The 24,230-nt window shown below is 34.3% G+C and overlaps 1 protein-coding gene across 8 annotated transcripts in view; it reads right to left on the bottom strand.

Moving 5' to 3' along the window:
- LOC101568064 (protocadherin-11 X-linked) overlaps positions 1–24,230 on the bottom strand; it is a 1,027,172-nt gene that overhangs the window by 886,243 nt on the left and 116,699 nt on the right. For 2 of the 8 annotated variants that reach the window (XM_023723772.1, XM_023723773.1), the window contains exon 3: positions 9,403–9,414. The exons of 4 other annotated variants lie outside the window; for them this stretch is intronic. In XM_023723772.1, the coding sequence (XP_023579540.1) occupies positions 9,403–9,414 (12 nt within the window). Of the gene's footprint in view, positions 1–2,225; positions 2,232–9,402; positions 9,415–24,230 lie in introns of all 8 variants that reach the window. 2 more of the 8 variants (XM_023723778.1, XM_023723779.1) reach the window with 1 other exon arrangement.

Raw genomic sequence — 24,230 nt, 5'->3', positions numbered from 1 at the left:
AATAAATATAGTGGCTGTGGATACAGCTCAGCGGCATAAGCACCTGCCTGGCAATTGCAAGGTCCTGAGTTTGATTCCCAGTACAAATTCCTTTAAAAAAATAAAATAAATAAAATGATGCAAAAAAAATTAAAAGGAAAAATCAGAAGAAAACTCAAATAGCAGGATAAATCCTGAGGGGATTTCACTGACCTTATAAGATCTAAAAGCTACCACTCTTGTTGCATAGGTCTTGTTTTATCTTGGTCTTAACAATTCAGCAGAAAAGGATAAAAAAGAAGTGTAAGAAGTAAAGCCATGCTGTTAGGTTGAGCTGTAGGGAACTCAGGTCTGCAATTTCTGACATTGCCACTCAATTAGAAGACCCAATACTACTACAGACTCCTGGAATCTTTTAGAATATTTTGCTGAGTTAACAGACCTATAATATTCAAATAACAGAACTAACCAAAAAAGAGGGTAGAGATGAATGTCCATTTTGTATCTGTGTATTCAAAGTGGTTAGGATAGATATATAGTTACATTCTCTTAATGAATAGAATGATTTGTTCTAATGGTGTTTGTAAATAGGATATCAAGTCTGCATCTTGTACAGCAATTAACCACTAGGAAGAATGTATGCAATGTGTTCATTATTGAAACCGTCCTACCAATTTGGTTTGAAACGCTCTCATTGCTATTTGTTTATCAATAAAATTATGGGAAAAAAGAAGAAAAAAGAAAAACAGAGAACACAAAAATGTTTGCGATGAAAATTTTTAAACAGTAATATAATCACAAGAGTTATTTAGAAGTTCTAATGTAATGTAAATGTGAATAATTTAATATCATTGAATTGTAAGTTGAAAATGATTAACTATGGCAAATTTTTCTATGCATATTTGGCCACAATAAAAAGTTGAAATATGCTTAAAAAAAAGTAAAGAAAACACAAATAGCATGAAAAGTGCTCACAGGAACAGTGGAATAAAATTTCCAAAAATCAGGAAAACATAAATGTACATATAATTACATTTAACTTCAAATACTATATTTCTCTGAAAATAAGACTGGCCGTACATTAATAGTTCCTCCAAAAATACACTAGTTTGGCCAGTCAAATAGCTCAGTGGATTAAAGCACCTCCAAGCAAACACAGGGGCTGGGGGTTCAATCCCAGGCCTACCATCTGGCCCTTCCCATGCAGCTCCTGAGAGAGCAATTGAGACTGGGCATGGTGGCACCTGCCTGTAATCCCAGCTCTTGGGAGGCAGTAAACAGGCAGATTACTATAAGTCTGATCTAGTAGTGCTACCCTGAACACCCTGTAGACCCTTTGCTAAAATACAAAAAAAAAAAAAAGAAAAATACACTGGGAATTTTTAGGGGATATCTTTTCTCACATGAAACAATCTACATTTATCCATGTGCAAAAATGTACACTGATTCATTTATTTATATGCAGAAGTCTACATTTATTCATGTAAAAAATTCTACATTCATTCAAATACAGTCATGTCATCTTCTGTAACATCCTCATAAGTTTCCAAATCCCAAATTCTGATCTGAATTTCTTGCAACTCCATTTCTGGTAGAACTACTGACCTCAACCTCTCACATGTAGTAATGAACTTTTTGTCCATGTAGCTTGTTCATAGTGCATTGGAACCACATCTGTGAGTGATTTTATTTCATGATTTCTTCACCCCAGTCATGGCCATTTGCAAGTTAGGTTTTATGGAATTTCTAGTTAATCAAGAGTTAATTCAAATCTTATAAGATAGGAATGAAAACAAAAATAATGATAGTTAAGAATAATGCTCCACACTGAAATGGCATACAATTGCAGACAGCAAAATTCAGAAAATGTTTATTTCAAACAAGTACATTTGGTACGTATATTATAACACATTAAACACTGAGTTATGAAGATTCATTTTAGATACATCCACTTCATTAACATATGTGCACATTATTTTTTGGGCTGTGTCTGTACTCTAATTAATCACTAGATAATAAGACTGAAGTTCACCTATTTACATATATACTTACCTCTTGTCTGGAATTCCTCATTTAGGTATTTACATACACTTTGTTTTCCCTTTTTTTCTTCTTTTTTATGTATTTGGTACAGAGTCTCACTGCACAGCTCAGATTTGTAGTGATCCTCCTGTTTTCAGCCTCCCAAGCTCTAGGATTACAGGCATGTGCCACCACGCCCAGTCTTGGTGGCTGGTTCGGCAAACCTGGGACTGGGCTGGCATAGCATGTGGTAATGGAGATCAAACCCGGGTCTTGCGCTTGCCTAGGCATGCACTTTAGACTCCTGAGTGATCTCTGTGGCCCCATTAATTTCTTTTTTGATTTGTAATAATTTGTGTCATGTTTGATGAGTCAAGTAAGGGTACTTTAGCATCTTTATTCAAAACAAATAGTCTCTGTAATATGAATGAATAAATCACATTGATGTGCATGATATAATGTTATATTTCCATGATCATAGATACCTTTAAATAACAAAATCCACAAGAGCCATGTTCTTGAATTTTACAAAACAGCTAAATAGTTTAGCTGTATTTATATACATACTGAAGAAAGTATCACTCAGTACAATACTGAAGAACATATTTATAATGTGCTGTAAGTAATAAGCACTGAAAAGGGGAATCATTATAATAAACCTTGAAACTTAACATATTTATCTCAAATTTTTGAAAATGAAAAATAGATGTCTAGATATGTATATAGTATTATCCGTTCATTTACTAGAAAGAATAAATTAGAAAAAATTATATATTTTGATAGTGGACAGATTATTAGTACTTCCCTTGTAACTTATTGAGCTCTGGGTTTAATTCTTCTTTCTTCATATTCTTGTAAATCATAGAAGTCATGCATGTCAAAATTGATACCTAATTAAGTAGTGGATCAGGACATGGCAAGATATGACATAGGTATTACATTTCTATAAGTATATGTATTTAATCACTTAGCCACCTTCTAAAACAGGGAAACTTTTCAAATATTTTAGCCAATTTCATCAAAAAGAGGAAAGTAATGGCAAAAATTCAAGCAATTGAATATGAAAAATATGAAATCAGAACAGATTCTGCAAAAATCTAGATGATCATCAATATCTATGTCAAGAACATGTACTCTTATAAGATGGAAAACACAAAAAATATGGACAAATTCCAAGACACATGAATTGTCAAAATGAAATCAAGAAAATAAGAAGTTCTAAGTAACCTGAAATGATTAAATGAAATTAAAAATATAATTAAATATTACCAACAAAGAAAAGCCTAAAATATCAAACCAAAGTGGTATATGAACCTCAATGACTATAGAAGCATAATTTGTAAATTTGTAATAACTAAATCTTGGATACAATACAAATGTATTGAAGAATGTATAAAATGTGTGTTTTTTAATGCAGTGGAGTACTACTCAGCCTTAAAGAACGATAAAATGGAGTCTTTTACAGGTAAATGAATACAATTTGAGAATATATCGATAATTGAAATAAATCAGACCCATATGATTAAACAGCATATTGTCTCACTGACATGAAAAAATGAACAAGTAAATAAGTTCTATAATATACAATAGATATTGTGAATTGAGAAGAATTGTTCAAAAGTAAAAATAAACTGTGGTGGAGACCAGGACATTCAGAAAGGAAAAAAATGAGAAAAAAGTATATGTATACACAAAATAGTTAAGGCTGTTATACAACTAGTTTCTCTGAGTTCATTAAAAATAAAGTTTTGTAATAATATTTTATAGACAAGATATCATGCCTCTATCTTCTATTCTGAATAAATACTAGAAAGACAGCAATATGCAATGTATCAACTATTGTAACTGTCCCGGTAACCTGTTTCAACATAGGCTTTCATTGTTATATCTACTTTTTTCTCTCTCTAAAATAAAATAAGTAATAAAAAATAAAAACATAAGACCTGATGGTTTCACTGATCAATTGTAAAAAAAAAAATTAGAGAAGCAATACCACCAGTGCTGAGCGTCTTTAATGAAATTGATAGAGAAGCAGTAATTTCCAAATCATTCCTGGAAGCACCTATTACTGTGATGCCAGAAAACAGAGAAAGACTCAAGCAGAAAACAAAACTACAGAAAAATCTTCCTAATGAAAATTGATGCAAAAATCCTCAATAAAGATACTGGAAAACACAATTCAGCAAATTATGAAGAAAGTCATGCATTACAATTAAGTAAGATTCACCTCACTGCTGCAGGAATTGTTCAACATATTCAAATCAATAAATGTAATATACTATACTTACAGAGCAAAAGACTAAAACCATATGATGATATCAATAGATGCAGAAGAAGGATTTCACATAGATCAATATTATGACTTTTAAAAACTAACCTAAGAAATTGAAATAGGTCGTCTTTATCTTACTGTGATAATAACCTATGACAAAGTAATAATTAATAGTGTACTAAATGGTCAAAACCTGAAAGTTTTAACTCTAAAGTCAGGATCCAGAGAAGGATACCCATAATCACCTCTTATATTCAACACAGTACTGGAAATATTATCCATAGCAATTAGACAACCTGAAGACCCAAATGGAGTAAAGAAACAAAGGAAAATTTTAAATTGTCATTATTTGTAGAAGACATGATAATCTAAAAAGAAAATCCCCAAACTTCTACTTCTAGGCTAAATGACAAAATTCAATAATGTAGACAACACTCAAAAATCGATAGCACTCCTGCACACAAACTCACTGAATGAGAAACTGGAGAAACTTCACCTTTCACAACAGCATTAATTAATTAATTAATTTATTTATTTATTTATTATTTGGTACAGGATCTTAATATGCACCTCAGACTCATAGTGATTCTCTTGTTTTGAGCCTCCCCAGTGCTGGCTGAGATTACAGGCATGCACTAACACACATGGTCTCAGTGGCCTACTCAGCACATCCGTGTGTGGGGCCGGTATGGCCTGTGGCACTGCCCAGGATCAAGCCCTGGTCTCTGTGCCTGCCTAAGCAGGTGCTTAATCGTTTCATCTACCTTGCCAGTCCCACAATAGCATTTACAAAAATAAAATACTTAGGAGTTAGTCAAACAAAGGAAGTAAAATATCTATACCTTGAAATTTACATTATTCTGAAAAAGGGAGGTGAAGATGATGTCAGAAAAGGGAGTCATTCATTATTCAGCTCTAGAAAAATACAACAAACAGAAAACGGTCAGAGTTGCAATATTGTTATACTGATGCCAATTAAAATACTATTAGCCTATATTACTGATAAAAAATCATTCAATACCAGAAGAAGCCTAGAATAGAAAAAAATAATTATAATAAAGACAAGGAAGAAAGAATTGCAGCCCTTTACATGGAAGTATAATACCCAGATTCTGTGATAAAAATCATGATACAGACAAAAAAAAAGACTAGAGAATCAGTTGAACAGATTAGAAGGTACAGAATCAACTACAAAAACCCTCAGCCAGATTTACAGTTAGTAGGAGAAAAAAATTAAAAAGAAAGCAGGGTAATTGAAAGGAATTGCTCTAAACAAAACAAATCTCCTCTAAGAGAGCTGATGAATACCACAGAAGACTTCTTAACACAATCATTGGTTCATAGAGAGCTTGAAGTGAAGCATTTCAGGACATAAAATAAAACAGTCTTCAAATCTGATTGTTGTGTCCTGAAAAGTTAAGTTCCAAAAGTTTTGGAAAAATAAGAAGCTTCCATGATAAAGAACACCTGGAGAAATTCATGGCCACTGTATCAGCACTTCAAAAAGTGTTGAAAGCATTCTAGAAAAATAAAACAATGACACCAATTCCAATAATCCTAAGGAAACAATTAAATAAAAGGAAGAGAAAGGGAACTAACTGTAGGAAAGTAATAAAATGATAGGGATAATCAATACAATTCAGTTGTATCCATCAATCGGAGTGGTTTCAGTTCACTAATCAAAAGAAAGAAATTGGTAAAATGTCTCAAGAAACAAGACCCAACAGTATTTTGCATTCAAGAATCATATTTAAATCCACAAGAAAATCACACACTGAAAATCAAAGGATGGGGAACAGCACTCCATGAAACAGAAAACTGGACAAAAAATAATGAGTAGTTATTCTACTTGCAGACAAAGTGAATTTCAAGCAAACACTGATCATAAGAGACAAAATAGGTCACCACAAACTTGTTAAGGTAGCCAGCCAAAAGAAAAAGTAGCAAACATAAATATGTATGTGTCAAAGACTGGCACAGTCAACTATGTAAAACAAACACTAATGCATATGAAAAAAGGATAAACATAAACCCAGTTGTCGTGGTGGACCTCAACACCCGACTTTCACAGAAAGACATATTAACCAGACAAAAAATGAAAAAAAAAAATAAAAATTTGGAGCTGCACCAAGTCTTTGAACAAATGAACTTGGATATCTACAGAGAATAACATCCAAAAACAGAATACACATTCTTCTCAGCAGCGTGTGGGACATTTTTCAAAATAGACCAAATACAAGCTCATAAAACATGGTTATATCAAATTAATAGAAATTACTCCATCCATATTATGAGGACAATGTGCAGTGAAGTCAAAAATAAATGGCAAAAGAAAGACAAATAATATTTAGACACATGAAAATTAAACAGTAAACTCTTGAATATACAATGAATCACAGAAGAAATTTTTTTATGTTTTAAAGAGAGTACATAATAGTATTAAAACAGAAAAATCGCAAGTGATACAGAATTTCACTAAATCAAATAATATGAATTTTACAGTATTTGTTGTAATGCATAGCATTGTCTTTAAGAGTTATTCACATTACCAGAAATATGAATGCAAAATTGGAAGAAGAAAGAACCAAAGGAAAGACATATACAAGAAAGTAAGCAGATAAAAATGTCAAAGAATGGAAAAAGTAGACAAAATAAATTAAGCATTATCTGTTCCTTTCCATGGAAAGTCATAAATCCACAATACAGTTGTTCAAACTGTCCTGCTTACATATGTAGATTTACCTTCTTCACTCCCTCTCCAGTACTTTTCAATTCAATAATTCCTTCCTTTTGAATAGGTTCACTCCATTTGCCTAGTATATATTGTACCCCTCAGATTTTATTTTCTCTTTGAGATTCTCACACTAAGGAGACAATGCGATGTTTGCACATGTAGGTCTGATTTCACTTGAGTATAGTCTCTAGTTGCATCCATTTACCAATGAAACACTCAAGTTTATCCTGTTATTTAGCTGAATAGTACTCCATTGAGTAAACTACCACATCTTCTTTATCTATTCCTCAGTTGATGGGAATTTGGTTTTTTTCCAAAATATATCTATGACAAATTGTGCTTCTATGAACATGAGTGCGTATACATTGCTGTGGCATAATATTTTCAGTTCGTTTGGAAAAATACCCACAGAGAAATACATGTTTTGAATGTGGGCTCCAATCCTAGCTCTTTAAGGAATCTCCACATTGATTTCCATAGTGGTTGTACCAGTGTGCACTCACATCAACAGTGGAAAAGAATCCCTTTTTCCCAACAGCCTCTTCTACATTTGTTATTGGCTGATTTCTTAATGTTAGCCATTCTTTCTGGGGTGAGATGTAATCTCATTGTTGTTTTAATTATTATTGCTCAAATGGCCAATGATATTGAACATTTTTTCATATATTTGTTTGCCAGTTGTACTTTTTCATCTGAAAAGTGTATGATCATCTCAGATTCCCATTTACAGACTGAGCCATTGAATTTTGGAGGCCTGATTTTTAAAAATTCTTTATAAGTTCTAGACTTTGTTCTAGACTTCGTTTGAGGGACAGCTAGCTATTATGTTTTTTCAGTTTGTGGATTTTACTTTTATGTTGTTGGAGATTTCCTTCGAAGTGCAGAAACTTTTCAAAAAGATGGGATCTCAGTTGTTGATTCTTTGAAATATTTCCTATGCAGTTTTGCTTTAGTTCGTGAATTCTCTACTTACCCCTATGTCTTTAAGATTTATACCTACATTTTCCTCAAAAATATTTAATGTTTATGGCTTGACTTTTAAATCGTTGAACCATTTTGACTGTAATTTAGTGCATGGTGTTATACATGGATCTAATTTTAGCTTTCAGCATGTGAAAATCCAGCAATATTTATTAAAGATCTTTTTTCTATTGAACATGTTGGACCACTTTATCAAAGGTAAGTTGGCTGAATGTGTTTGTATGTGTGTCTGCATAGTCTAATCTGTTGCATTAGTCATGTGATCATTCTCTATGCCAGTACCATATGATTTTATCACAGTAGCTTTATAATATAATTTCAGGTCACAGACTGGGGTACCTCCTGCCTTTGATTGAACTCAGGCCCTCGCGCTTGCCAGGGAAGCACTTATTCCATTGAGCCATCTCGCTGGCCCAGTATTTCTTCTTTTTGGATATTTTTCTATATTATGGGTCACTTTATTTCCCAATGAATTTGGGTAAAGAATTTTCTAGCTCTGTGAGATATACTAATGGTATTTTAATTGGAATTTCATTGGATCTGTATGACAATTTTGGGAGCATGGCCATTTTCACTACATTGGTTCTTCCTATCCAGGATCATGGAATGTCTTTCGGATTTCTCAAATCCTACTCAATTTTTTTTCTAACAACACCATAATTTTTACTGTATAAATCTTTTATTGCCTTTGTGAGATTAATTCCTAAGTATTTCTTCTTTTTGTTTATTTTATTTTGTTTTTCTATGCTTTTTTGGTGGAACCGGGGATTGAACTCAGGCCCTTGCGCTTGCCAGGGAAGCGCTTATTCCATTGAGCCATCTCCCTGGCCCAATATTCCTTCTTTTTGGATGTTATTGTGAAAGACGTGGTTTCCCAAGTTTCACTTTCAGTGCTTTCATTGTTTTTGTACAAAACTGATACTGATTTTTGGTGTTGAATCTGTTTACTTCTATGTTACTGAATTCGGTGATTAAATTTATATTACTGTTGGTAAATATTTTGAGGTCTTCTAGATAGAGTATCATGTCATTTGAAAATAATGATAATTTCAATTCTTATCCAATCCTTATTCCTTTTATTTTTCACTCTTATATAATTGCCCTTACTGATGTTTCCAGAACTATTTTGAATAGGAATCAAGACAGTGAACATACTTGTATTGTTCCTAATATTAAGGTGCAGATTTTTCAGTTTTTACCCATTTACTATGATATTGGCTTTTGGTTTGTTACAGAGCTTTTATCAAGTGGAGATATAGACCATCTACTCCCATTTTTTGTAAGGTTTTTGTCATGAATGAATGTTGGTCATTGCCAAAAGCTCTTTCTGCATTTATTTAGATGATAATTTTGTTTTTGTTCTTGGATTTGTTGATGTAGAGTATTACATTTATGGATTTGCATATGTTCAAACTTCCTTGCATGTCTGGGATGAAACTGACCTGTTCATGGTGTATAATCTTGACAATTTGCTGGATTGTGCTTGCTAGTATTTTCTTAAGGATTTTTGCATCTGCATTCATTAGAAATATTGGCTTGTAGTACTCCTTTTTAGATTGATTTTTCTGTGGTTTTGGAATCAGAATAATACTTGCCTCCAGGAATGAGTTTGAAAGAACTGTTTCCCTTTCAATTTCTTTCTTTTCTTTTTTCTTTCTTTTTTTGTATTTTTAAGGAAGGAAGGGTCTACAGGGTGTTCAGGGTCTCACTACTAGATCAGATTCATAGTAATATGCCTGTTTACAGCCTCCCAAGAGCTGGGATGACAGGCATGTGCCACTATGCCTAGTCTCAATTGCCATCTCATCATGCCCCAGGGGCTGGGCCAGCAAGGCAGGCCTGGGGATTGAACTCCCAGCCCTTGCACTTGCTAGCAAGTAATTCCCTTTCAATTTCATTGAAGAGTTTCCTACAGACTATCCAGCATTTTTGATTAGTTGATTTGTTTATGATCGTCACTTTTTCTGGGGTGAGATGGTATCTCAATGTTGTTTTAATTTGCATTTCTGGGATGGCCAGTGATGTTGAGCATTATTTCACATAATTATTTTCCTCTTCTATTTGCTCCTCCTAAAAGAATATACTCTTCTCAGATGCCCATTTATGGATTGGTTCTTCACATTTTGGGGCCCTAAATTTTCTTAGTTCTTTATATATTCTAAATAGAAAACCTTCTTCTGAGTGATTATTGCTAAAATGTTTTTTTCTGAATTTGTGGGTTGCCTTTTCCCTCTGTTGGTTATTTATTTGACTGCAGAAACTTCTCAATAAAAGGAGGTCCAAGTTGTTGTTTCATTGAAGTATTTCCCACGCAAATTGAGTTGTGTTCATGAGATATTTGTCTACGCCTATGTCTTCAAGAGTTCCTCCTACTTTCTCTTTCAGGAGATTTATTGCATCTGCTTTAATGTTTATATCTTTAATACATTTTAACTTAGTTTATTGCATGGTGATAGACCTGGGTCCAGTTTTAGTTGCCACATGTGGAGAGCCAGTTTTTCCAACTGGACATGTTTCTTCCAATGGATATGTTGGGCCCCTTTGTCAAAGATATGATGGCTGAGTGTGTTTTTAGTTGTGTCTGCATCTTCTAATATGTTCTATTCCTTCCTGCGTTGATTTTTTTCTAGCATCATAATGATTTTATCACAATAGCCTTGCAGTATAGTTTCAAGTCAGGGATTGTAATAATTTCTGCCCTGCATTTTTTGCCCAGGATTAACATAGCTTTCTAGCTCTTTTCTGGTTCCAGACATATTTTAGGAATGTTTTCCCTAAATATGTGAGGTATGTTGGTGGTATTTTGATAAGAATTGCATTAAATCTGTATAGCAATTTTGGGAGTAAGGCCATTATAAATATGTTGAATTAGAACAGACCATATCATTTGGTGCACTAAAGCACCTGCTTAGGCAGAGTACACCAGCTGGCATTTGATCCCAAGTGTGCATGTTGGCCTCAGCCCCGGGGAATGCTGAGATACGGATTGAGACTAGGCATGGTGGCATACACCTATAATCCCAGTGCTTGGGAAGCTGAAAATAAAAGGATCACTTTGAGTCTGCTAAATGTTGCTTCTTCCTATTCAGGAGTAAGTAGTAACTCTCCATTTTCTTTTTTTAAATTAATTTTATTGAGAAAGAAATAACAATGAGACAGTTTCAAATCAGGTTAGTAGGATAGTTAAAACAATTACTAATTGCATATTGTTGTCTTCATAGCAGTTATTCATAGTACAAGACACAGACATGATAGCTTGGTGAAACACTATTAGAACAAATCATTCTTGTCATTGAACTAAGAGAAAGTAACTGTATGTCTATCCTAAGTAATTTATATATGAAGATGTATACACTCTTTTTTCACTAGAAAATGGTCCTTCTTTATATTCCCCTTGTTTATTTTGTTTTGTTATGTCAGAGATTGGTATTCCATTGCCATTCAAACATTGAAGTTGCATAAATTCATAAAAATATTCCAATGTAGTTCAGTAGATCATAGTAGTAGTGGGTTATTGGCAGGACTGGCAATGTCAGAAGATTTTGATTTGAGCCTTTTCTACTGGATGGTCAAGATAAAGCAAGACCCATATAACAAAAAAATCTAACTTTTTTATCTGACAAGGTCAGCCAAATCCCCTCAGGATTTATCCTGAAACCCAGTTTGTAGACCTTCTGTTAGTTTCAGCCATGTGGAAGAGTCACAGCCATTACTTTATCAATTTACTCTTTATGAAATCCTGAGAAAATGTTTTCTGTCTAGGTGACTCTCCTTAGGCACACTCTACATCGTTAGTCACCTTCCTCTGTGGCACCATAATATCGTTGAATCAAAAATTTGGGACACAACTGAGTAACAGGGTATTACATTACAGATTCATTTTGATCCTAGGTCCTCACTCAACTTGAATGGATAGGGTGAAAATGTTGGCTATCCTTGTAGCCCTTCTTTTTCTCTAATTCTGTGGACTGCAAAATTAAGTTGTTAACCCTCCAGAAGAGAAGCTTAATGGTGTTACCCTACAACAGAGGTAGTTGAGCTTAACATCACTATCTGTGTGAATATCAAATGCTTTACATGTAACATGAAGCAGGTACTTTCCAACACTATGCTGAACTTTAAATAACTATTAAACATGAAAATTAATAAATAAATAATAATAAACAGATACAAATTTTTACACAGAAATGTAGAAATCTAACCATATAATACCTTCTAGCAGGACAGTCCTATGATATTTTTTGCTTGATTGTTCTTTTATTTTACTACATTTTTAAACAAATATTTATTTGACAGAGTATAGCAATAATTGATATGACGTTAGAAGTAGTATGATTTCAGAAGACCAGGATGACAGGCATTCCTAGAATGGCCCTAGTATTACACATTGCTATCTTCCGTGCAGTTGCCTAGATCAGAGGTATCAGCATAGATAGTCAGGGTTAAAATCCTAACAATTAACTGCTTATTTCAAAAGCCTGCTGAAGATTCTCAAGATCATTGCCTTACTGTTCTTGTATACATACAGGCATGGTTTTCCCGTGTCATGTTTCCTTTCTTCTCTCCTTGCCATCTCTTCATTATTTACTCCTTAAATCCTTGCTTTCCATTTAGTTTTGTTTCACTTTTCAATTTTTATTTCTTCTTTTAGTACTTACTCTAGAGATACTATATGATATTTACATAGGTGGGTCTGGTTTATTTCACTTATGATTATATCTTCAAGTTGCATCCAATTATATATGAAGCATTCAATTTTATCAATATTTGTAGCTGAGTAATACCCCATTTTACAAAAGCAAAGGCTATCATGGACAACAAAGACAAGGCAGGAGGCATTACAATTCCTGAGTTGAAATTATACCGCGAACCTACTGTGATAAAATCATCCTGTCACTGGCAACAAAATAGACCTGAGGATCAATGGAGTAGATTACAAAATGCAGAAGCCTCTAAGAACAAAGTCAGCCAATTGATCTTCAACAAAGGGGCCAAATACACTTCCTGGAAGAAAGCTATCCTCTTTAACAAATGGTGCTGGAAAAACTTGTTCTCTACATGCCGAAAATTAAAACTTGACCCAGGTCTATCACCATAGACTAAGCTAAAGTCAAAAAGGATTAAGGATCTAAACATTAGAACAGAAACACTAAATAGCCTGGAAGAGAAAGTAGGAAGAATTCCTGAAGACATAGGGGTAGGCAAAGAGTTCATGAACAAAAATCAAATGGCACGGGTAGCACTTAAAAGAATTAACACATAGGACCTCTTCTTATTGAGAAATTTTTCCATGTCAAAAAAAATTACCAACAAAGTGAAAATGCAACCTACAAATTTGGAAAAAATCTTGACTGACAGGCACTCAGACAAAAGTCTGTTCTCTAGAATTTATAAAGAACTAGGGGCCGGGGAGATGGCTCAGTGGAATAAGTGCTTCCCTGGCAAGCGCAAGGGTCTGAGTTCAATCCCTGGTTCTCCACCCCCCCCCAAAAAAAAAGAACTAAAAAACACTAGGGCATCAAAATTTAAAGACCCAATCCAGAAATGGGCATCCCAGGTGAATACACACTACTCAGAGGACAAATTATAGAAGCGAATAAATATATGAAAAAATGCTCCACAACACTGGCCATCCGTGAAAAGCAAATTAAATCAACACTGAGATATCATCTCACCACAAAGAGAATGGCTATCATAAACAAATCAACTAATAACAAATTTTGGAGAGGCTGTGGGGAAAAGGAATCCTTCTTCACTGCTGGTGGGAATGTAGACTGGTGTAATCATTATGGAAATCAGTGTGGAGACTCCTTAAACAACTAGGACTGGAAATCACATTCAAACCAGCTATCTCCCTACTGGGAATTTTCCCAGAGGAACTGAAAACATCATATCATAGTGGTATATGTGTACCTATGTTTATAAAAGCACAATATGTGGCAGCCAAATCTTGGAATCAACCAAGATGCCCATCACCTGAGGAATGGATGAAAAAGATGTGGTATTTTTATACAATTCAGTACCACTCATCTATAAAAATGATAAACTTGAAGCATTTAGCTAAAAGTGGATGCCACTTGAAGATATACACATAAGTGAAATAAACCAGACTCACATGTATAAATATCATATAGTCTCCCTAGTATAAGAACTCAAAGGAAGAAATAATAATAGAAAGTCATAACACAATTAAAAGGAAAGTGAGAACTTCAGGATTACTTAATGAAGAGAGGTCAAGGAGAAAAGCTAGAAAACATGACAAGGGCAAAGTAATGCATTTACATGATCAAGATGGAAGGGCATTGGTCTTCAGAATCTTCAGCATGTTTTTGAAACTAGTAGTTAATTGGTAGGTTTCTCATCTTGACTATATATTCTGATACCAGTGAAAGAAGCAACTGCACCGAAGAAAGCAATGTGTAATGGTAGCTCATGCTTGGAATGCCTGTCATTGTGGGCTTCTATTTATGTACTATTTGTCATGACATACCAATTATGGCAATATTGTCTCCCAAGTAACTTTTTGTTTAAAAAAAGCATAATAAATGAAAACATGAGACAATAATAGTCACAGGACTGTCCTGCTACAAGGCTTTATATTGTTAGATTTCTAAATATCTGTGTAAAATATGTAAATGCTTATTCCAGTTTTTAAAATACATTTTATCTTTTTAATCTTTTTTCTTCATATTCTGGTGGGACTTGAAGTTTAACATATTAATACATAATGGAAAATATCTATTCCATGTTATGTCTAAGATGTTTGATATTCACACATATAGTGAGGTTAAGCTCAACTGCCTATTTTATAGGTTAATAATATCATTAAGCTTCTCTTCTGGAGGGATGACAACTTAAATTTTCATTCCAAAAATTAGAGGAAAAGAAGGGCTACAAGAACAGCCAACATTTTTGCCCAAATCTTTCAAGATCAGTGAGGACTCTATACTGTAGCATCATGCAACTCAGTTGTGTCCCAAATTTTCTGATGAAGGAGATTTTGGGGCCACAGAGGAAAGTGATCAATGATGTAGAGTCTTCCTAAGGAGAGTCACACTGAGAGAAAACATGATCTCAAGCTTTCACAGATAGCAAATTGGTCAAGCAATGGCCGTGACTCATCCACATGGCTGACACTGAAAAAGGATCTACAAACTGAGGTACAGGGTATCAGGTTAAATCCTGAGGGGATTTGACTGACCTTATCAGATACAAAAGTTACATTTCTTGTTATATAAGTCTTGCTCTTTCTTGTTCTTAACCATTCAGCAGAAAAGTATGAAAATGTCATATAAAAATTAAAGCCATGTAAATAGGATGAGCTGTAAAAGGCTCTAGTCAACTATTGCACTATTTTGGAGTATTTTGCTGAATTCATGCACCTACAGTATTTAAATGACAATGGAATGCCCTGCTCTGACAAAACTAACAAATAAAGGGGGATACAAATGAATGACCATTTTGTATCTGTATACTCAAAATAGTTAGGATAGATATACAGCTCCATTCTCCTAATTCAATGAAGAGAGATGTTTGTTCTAATAGCATTTGAGACAGGATATCATGTCTGCACCTTGTATAATGAATTACCACTAAAAAAACAATATAAAATGTAGTAATTATTGAAAATGTACTAGCAATGGTCAATGAAACTGTCTCATTGCTATTTGTTTCTCAATGAAAATATTTTAAAAATATATGAGTACAAAAAGAACTACAATAGAAAAAATAAAAAAGAATATCTTTCTAAAATGATATTCTGACTTGAGTACTTTTCTTCGTCTTCCAAGCATTGTAAAACTGCAGACCTCTATTAAATAGAATTGCAATATGTTTCTTTGCTTTCAATAATTGTATACTTACATTATTTTCTCTATCTTTGCAGAATTATATCCTTTTCTGTAGGTGGTAAGATACGTAGACTGTATCTAGTAGGAGTTATTAGTGGCACATACACGTCTTTTGTTCATAACACCCTATATTGCTTTTCTTTGCATGAGACTACTTGCTAATTTTCAAAAAGAGTGTGGCTATGAGTCATCATTTGAGTAAAATAATTATGATAAATTTAAATGAGAAATATGAATCCACAAAAACTGGAATAGTAAACTAATAATTTTTATAAGTAATTAAGTAATTGAAAACATTCCCTGCTAAAAGTTGAAAACCTTAGCATTAATAAAAATGTGGGAAGACATTAAGGCAAACTCTTAGGTGTACAAATGAAAAGATACTTGAACACTTCCAATTTCTTTCTTTCTTTCTTTCTTTCTTTCTTTCTTTCTTTCTTTCTTTCATTCTTTCCTTCCTTCTTTCTTTTTACTGTACTGGGGATTGAACTTCAGATCTTTCCCTTGCCAGGCAAGAGTTTCTGCCACTGACCTATACCCCAGCCCAACACATCCAATATAAATGGTAAAATATAAACATTACCAATTCACACAGTACAAATAAGAAGATAAAATGAAACAGTACACAGGCAAGTATAAAATCCAGCAAGGCAAACATTGAGTTCCATAGTTCCATGCCCAACATCTTGTATACTCTTTAGCAAGACATTAACTTTGGTGTCCAAAACCCTGTGGCACTACTGGGGTTCTGTCACCCATGGTTTGTCTCTTGAGCAGCCTTTCTCTCTCCTCATAGGTATTCTCAGAAGATTTATATTTATGACTTTTACAACCTTCTGGGGTCTTCACTGGACATTTTTTCTGCACTCTTGCATCACCCAATGACCTCTCACATGCATACTGTCTGGCCTCATGGAACTTATGATATCCAGGAGGAACACTTTCTGATATCACAACTCTTGTACTCTACATGCACCTGCAAGCAACACATGGATTATCCTGCCAAAATGTAGTAATAGCCAGACTTGCTTTTTCCTTGGCTGTATGAGTCAGGCAACTGTCTTGCTGAGTCTTCTGAATAAAATCTCAAGAAAGTAATTTACTATGTCACATCCATTTTAAAACCAGTTAATCTAGGTCTCTCTTCTCAAAGCAATATTCAACTTGGCAAGTTTGAGACTATAAAAGGTATTCTTGCTTGATCTTGTGATGTCTTCAAGTATATTTTCTACTCTCCTACATATATTCAGCAAACAACCACTTCTTACTTATTTTGTACAGAATACAACTTTACTGGAGCTTTGTTTATGGTCAAACTCAAAAGTTTTCACCTCATTCTTCTGAGCTTTTTGTTCTTGGTTCTTAGAGTAGGTTTGTGTAAACACCCAAAATGGAAGCCATGCCACAGCCTCAAAATTAGGATATTTCAAAATTTTTTCTCCCATATTCATCAGCCTGACACCCTAAATGATTCTCCTGCAGTTTCTGGACATGAGCAAAATGTAGATAAAATTTCTACCAAACCATAATATTTATTGTCTGCAGTCCAACTGACAACACTTCTTGTTCTTAACTAAAACCAAGTTTGATCCCAGGTACCACAATCCATGCAGGCCCTGGAACCCTGGGCACATCATGCTAGCCACTGATACTAGGAATGGTGACACATTCCTCTAATCCCAGCCCTGAGGAAGCTGAAACAGGAGGATCACTGTGAGTCTGAGCTGCATAGTGAGACCTTGTATCAAATAATTAAATAAATAAATAAATAAAAGATTTTAAGAAAGAAAATGTGACAATCCAGTGTTCAAGAAAATAACATTAGCTTGGTTCTAAAAGATTTACTATTGTGCAGGAATTTAACAACTAGTGATTAAGAAAAATTCTCTTTAGGAGGATAAAGAACATCTTCAATACATACAAATGCTAGGTATGTTTAATTTGAATAAACATTATTATGAGCTAAGTATAACTTGTTTGTATTCTGATTAAAGAGAAAAAATAATGAATGTGTTTGCCACTTTACTCCCTGAACATATATCTATGTAAAATATATATATATACAGAACTGTCCATATTTTAATTCTTTAAGTACTCAGACAAAGGTCTGTTCTCTAGAATTTATAAAGAACTAAAAAACACTAGGGGCCCAAAATTTAAAGACCCAATCCAGAAATGGGTATCTGAGATGAACACACTTTTCTCAGAAGATGAAATTAAAGAAGTGAATACATATAAGAAAAAATGCTCCACATCACTAGCCATCCGCGAAATGCAAATTAAAACAACAGTGAGATATCATCTCATCCCAGAAAGAATGGCTATCATAAAGAAATCAACCAACAACAAATGTTGGAGAGGCTGTGGGGAAAAAGGAACCCTTTTCCACTGCTGGTGGGAATGTAGACTGGTGCAACCCTCATGGAAATCAGTGTGGAGACTCCTTAGAAAAGTTGGACTGGAAATCCCATTTAAACCAGCTATTCCTCTACAGGGAATTTTACCGGAGGATCTGAAAACATCATATCATAGGGATATATGTGTGCCTATGTTTATAGCAGCACAATTTGTGATAGCCAAATCTTGGAAACAACCAAGATGCCCATCACCTGAGGAATGGTTGAAAAAGAAGTGATATTTTTACACAATGGAGAATTATTCAGCTATTAAGAATGATAAACTCGAAGCCTTTATTTTGAAGTGGATGCCACTTGAAGATATACTTATAAGTGAAATAAACCTGACACACATGTGTAAATATCATATAGTTTCCCTAGTATAAGAACTCAAAAGAAGAAATACAAATAGAAAAGTATAATACAAGTAAAAGGAAAACAGGAACTTGCAGACTAACTAATCAAGAGAGGTAAAGGAGAAGAGATAGGAAACATGAAAATGTCAAGCCATACAGTTATATGTAGAAGAAGGGCAAGGCAATGATCCTGAAAAACCTCCAGAAGATTTTTGAATCTAGAAGTTATTTGCAAAGATTCTCACCCTGACTAACTATATATACTGATACCTGTGAAATAAGCAACTGCACTGCAGATGGTAATCTGTAATAGCAGTTTCATGGTTGGAGTGCCTGTCATTCTGGTCTTCTGAATACGCGCTGCTTGTCATGACATGACAGTTGCTGCTATGATTTCTCTCGGGTAGATGGTTGTTCAAAAAGAAGGGGGCGCTGAATGAAAGCAAGAGACAAGAAAAGGAATATTGTGGGACTATCCTGCTTAAAGGTTGTATATGGTTAGATTTTTGGACTTATGTGTAATCATAAGAAGTATATAATTCTTTTCCCTATTTTTAAAATATATTGTAAATTTTAAATATTTTTATCATATTCTGTAGGGACTGAAAGTTCAACAAATCAATACTTGATGAAAAATACCTGTTTCATTTTATGTCTAAGATGTTTGATATTCAGACAGATAGTGAGGTTAAGCTTAACAGCCTAAATTGTATGGTAATAACAATAAGCTTGTCTTCTGGATGGCTAACAATCTAAGTTTTCAGACCAAAATTAGAGAAAAAGGAGGGCTGTAATGAAAGTTAACATTTTGGCCCTAGCCTTCCAAGATCAAATAAGACTAAGGACATATGAGAACTTGTACTGTTATGTCATGTACCTCGGTAGTGTCACAAATTTTCTGATCATGGAGATTATGGGGCCAAAGAGGAAAGTAATCAAAGATGACGATGTAGAGTGTGCCTAAGGAGAGTCACATGGAGAGAAAGCATTCTCTCATGCTTTCACAGAGAGCACATTGGCCAAGCAATGTCTGTGACCCATCCACATGGCTGACACTGACAAAGGCTGTACACTCTGAGGTACAGGATCTCAGGATAAATCCTGAGGGGATTTCACTGACCTTATCAGACCCAAAAGCTACAACTCTTGTTCCATAGGTCTTGCTTTACCTTGGTCTTAACCGTCCAGCAGAATAGTATAAAAACAAAATATAAGAAGTAAAGCCATGCTGTTACGTTGAGCTGTATGGGGACTCACGTCAGCAATTTCTGACATTGCCAGTCAAGCAGATGACCCAATGCTATTATGGGATACTGGACTCTTTTAGAATATTTTACTGAGCTTACACACGTATAATATTCAAATAACAGAACTTAACAAAAAAAGGTGATACATATCAATGTCCTATTTTTATCTGTGTATTCAACATGGTTAGGATAGATATATAGGTACATTCTTTTAATGAATAGAGGGATTTGTTCTAATGGTGTTTGTAAGGAGGATATCATGTCTGCATCTTGTACAGCAATGAGCCACTAGGAAGAATGTACACAATGTGTTAATTATTGAAACTGTCCTCTCAATTTGTTTTGAAACTGTCTCATTGCTATTTGTTTCTCAATAAAATTATGGGAAAAAATGACAGTAAAAAATGTTAGCAATACTTTCAGTAAAAGTATGTGCATATGTTTACTTACAAAAAAAGAAAGAAAATATACTTCCTCACAATTGTAGCATATTTCATTAAGTTTTCAGTTTTACATAATTTGTTGTGCCAATATTCTTAAGATTAACTTTATGAAATCCTAACCTAGGTCCTAATTTGAAGTTTAATTCTTAGAGATTGTGGCTGCTAAATATTTTATGCTAAATGTACAAACAAAATTTAATATGTATATTGCAAAATTAATTAGCATTGTTAACAAGATATTAAAATAATGAAAATATTTTAAAAGTTGAAACATAGAAATGACAAATACACTAAAATAAAAGGTGTTACTTTTTATCATTATCTAAACTAACAACTCTTCCAAAAATGAAGATAATTCACACAGCTTTATATTATAGGTATTCAGAAAGCTACCTGGTATATAGAAGTCTTTAATACATTACTAAGTTATGTTTGTTTTTTTTCTTTTTCTCATTTTGAGACACGGTCTACCTATGAGTTTCAAGCTGTCCTTGAGTTCAGTTTGTAGCATGGACCACAATGCCCAGTTACTTAGTTGTTTTAAGTGGAGAATAATTACATAAACAATTTTTATTTTAAAACAACATACAAGATCTGACCAAAAATTTTATTTACCTTCCTGTAAGATTTATTTCTGAATTGTTACCACAAATAAAGGAAAGCAGTGGTGATATATAAATTATAAAGTGGCAAGACTATCTTGAAGTTATTTTGAGAATGTCAATTTTAATGACTGACATTTTATAAATAATTTGATTAAAATTTTGAAAGTCTACTTACATCACTAAATGAAATAAATCCAAAAATGCATTTTATAAATAATTATCACATTACTCATTACCTTTATGTTTCCTTATTGCTGAGACAAAAATAACCAACAACCAAAGTTAAAGAAGGAAGTTCTTATTAGCTTACATCTTGCAGTTTTTCATCCACAGATAGCTGTTCCCAAAGCAGTGCTGTTTGGGAAAATGACATCAAAGAAGAGAACTGTTCATAGCATGACAGAAATAAAACAGGAAGTAGGAGCTGCAAGGACTATCCTACCTCTTTCTTTCATTCCTTCCAAGGAACCTATCTTGTAGATTGTGGAGAGCCATCCAAAACTGGGCCTCTGACAGTTATGTCAAGTTTGGAGAATCTGCAAAGCAGCGAATCATATGTTTGTGTCTTCCAAAATCCCCTGGGAATTGTTAGGCTTATGAATCACATAAAAGAGAGCACACAATCACCTGGGGTTTGACATAGGTTAATTAATTGCATAAAGTTCTTACAGAGGTTGACTCCACATCTCCTACCTTGTAAACCTAAAGAAAGGGCCAAGCCTAAAGCAAGAAAATTTAACAATAACAAGGAAGTTTAAAGTAAAGATCTTGAGGCAGTAAGAAAATATGCCCTAGAAGAGAGAGTTTCAGTAGGGCAGAAATAGAACAGAAAGAACAATGTTTGATTAAGTTTCCATTACTACTCGTTTATACTGTGTACTCATATTAATCAAAATTTAAGCTTTTTTTGGGCTATAGATTAAAACCACATCTGTTAATTTTGCGTGAAGAAAGCTTATGTAGGGCTGGCCAAACAGTTCAGCAGATTAAAGCACTTACAAGCAGGCACAGGAGCTTGGGGTTCAATCTCCAGCCCTGCTGTCCTGGCCCCACCCCGGGGCACACTGTGACAGTGGCACATGCCTGTAATCCCAGCTCTTTGGAGGCTGTCAACAGGCTGATCACTACCACTCCGATCTATTAGTGAGACCCCAAACACCCTGTAGACCCTTTCCTAAAAACTAATAAAAAAAGAAATCTTAAATTTTATTTTATTTTATTTATTTTAATTTTTTTGTGGAACTGGGGGTTGAACATAGATCCTTGAGTTTGCCAGTCAAGCGCTTATCCTACTGAGCCATCTCCCCAGCCCCTAAAAAAGAAATCTTATGTAATCACTCATATATAAATAAGGGATACTGATTTCGCTCTGGGTTGAAGAGACACAAACTTCTTTCCCCCTAACACCACTATGTTTCTCTGAGTATTTTTTTCTTTGCTACCCGCTTTCCTCTCTCCTCAGGTTGTTGTTCCCTGGAAGCTGAGGCTGAATCTCAGCAGTAGATGATACCATGCATACACAGGATGGCCGTTCACATTATAAACACATGATAAACCAATCATTGGACTAATTTATTAATCACACATCCTTATTATCAGCATCATGACCTTAATTCAAGAATCACACATTCTAAATCTAGCCACATTTAAAAAGCCTCACATATGACTATGATTCTTTTTTTTTGTAATTTAGTAATTTTAATGAGAAAAAAAGATAAAATAGCAATGAAACAGTTTCAAAACAGGTTAGTGGGACGTTTACAATAATACAGTGCATTTTGTTGTTTTCATAGTAGTTATTCAGAGGACAAGATGCAGACATGATGTTTTATCTAAACAATATTAGTACAAACTTTTTTTCTCAGTGAACAAAGAGAAAGTAGCTGTATGCCTATCCTAATTCTCTTGTGTACACATATATATTTTTTCCTCCCCCTTTTCTCACAGTAAAATTGTTCTTTATTTACACTTTTGCGAAGTTAGTAACACTTGACACAAGTTTGCTTAGCAACTGATAGCAAACCTTAATCAGACAGGATGTTCATCTCGAAGTGAGGTAGCTTGTTTGCTTTAGGCACTAGGCCAAATCCTACCTACATGCATTTGGTTGATTTCCTAGCTTCGTGGTAACCAACATATCCCCCCCTTTTTTTTTTTTTTTTCGCAGATGGGTGTTCCAATGCAGTCAAAGAAGCTGTATATGGAGAAGTCTTTTTTTTAAAATATTTTTTTTATTTATTTGAGAGAGAGAGAGAGAGAGAGAGAGAGAGAGAGAGAGAGAGAGAGAGAGTGTGGTGTGTGTGTGTGGCCAGCTCAGCCCACCAGGGGGCGGGGCTGGCTGGCATGTGGTGCTGGGGGATTGAACCGCGGTCCCTGATGCTTTGCCAAGCTTGTTCTAAGTAGGTGCTTTAGACCACTGAGCCATCTCTCCAGCCCCTATGGAGAAGTCTTTAAAGGACCTTTTCATACTTGAAACAAGTCTAAAGATTGTAAGTACTTGAATTCAGCAAAATAACCAAATATAGTCCAATAGATCATAAAAGTAGTGGGTTATCACCTGAACTGGCAAATGCTTGAAATTGTTGACTTGAAGATTTTACAGGTCATCATATTAATATGCCATTACTTTTTATACCTCATGCTTATATGGTAAAGACCAGGTTAAAGCAAGATCTATACAAGTAAAAATGTAACTTTTTTATCTGACAAGGTCAGTCAAATCCCTTCAGTATTTATGGTGGAAATTGGTCTAGCAATGACCATGACTCATCCAGATGGCTGATACTGACAAGACCCCATGATTCTTTAGGAGCACACCTAGATAAAAACATAGCAATCCATTCTTGGCCTTCAAATATTCATGCACATACTTTTATCCTAAAGGCAGTTAGTCTATCTCTAAGTGTTGCCAAATTTTTAAGTTTCAGTGTAGCTGAAAATTCTAAGTGAAAAATCTCCTCTGAGATTTAAACCAAACTTTTAATGGTTAGCTCTTATACAAGTAAAAGGAAAGTTAAACATCTCCAACAAACAAAGGCATGAGATAAATTGAAACCTTGCAAAACATACAAATAGGGGTATAGAAATTTTTGAGAACAAAGCATGTCTAATATTCCACAGGGCAAACACTGAGCCCCATGCTACCATGTTGAACTTCTAGACTAATTGGTAGCACATCAGAAACTACAAAGATTGGTATTTAGAAAGGTAAGGGTTTTTTTTTTTGTGTGTGTGTGTTTTTTTTTTTTCCTTGCAGTACCAGGGATTAAACTCAGACCCTTGCACTTGCCAGTGAAGCGCTTATTCTACTGAGCCATCTCCCCGGCCAGGTTTTTTTTTTTCTAT

Source organism: Octodon degus, unplaced genomic scaffold, assembly GCF_000260255.1.
Source record: "Octodon degus isolate 3935 unplaced genomic scaffold, OctDeg1.0 scaffold00103, whole genome shotgun sequence".
NCBI lineage: Eukaryota > Metazoa > Chordata > Mammalia > Rodentia > Octodontidae > Octodon > Octodon degus.
This window is presented reverse-complemented; position numbering and strand designations above follow the sequence as displayed.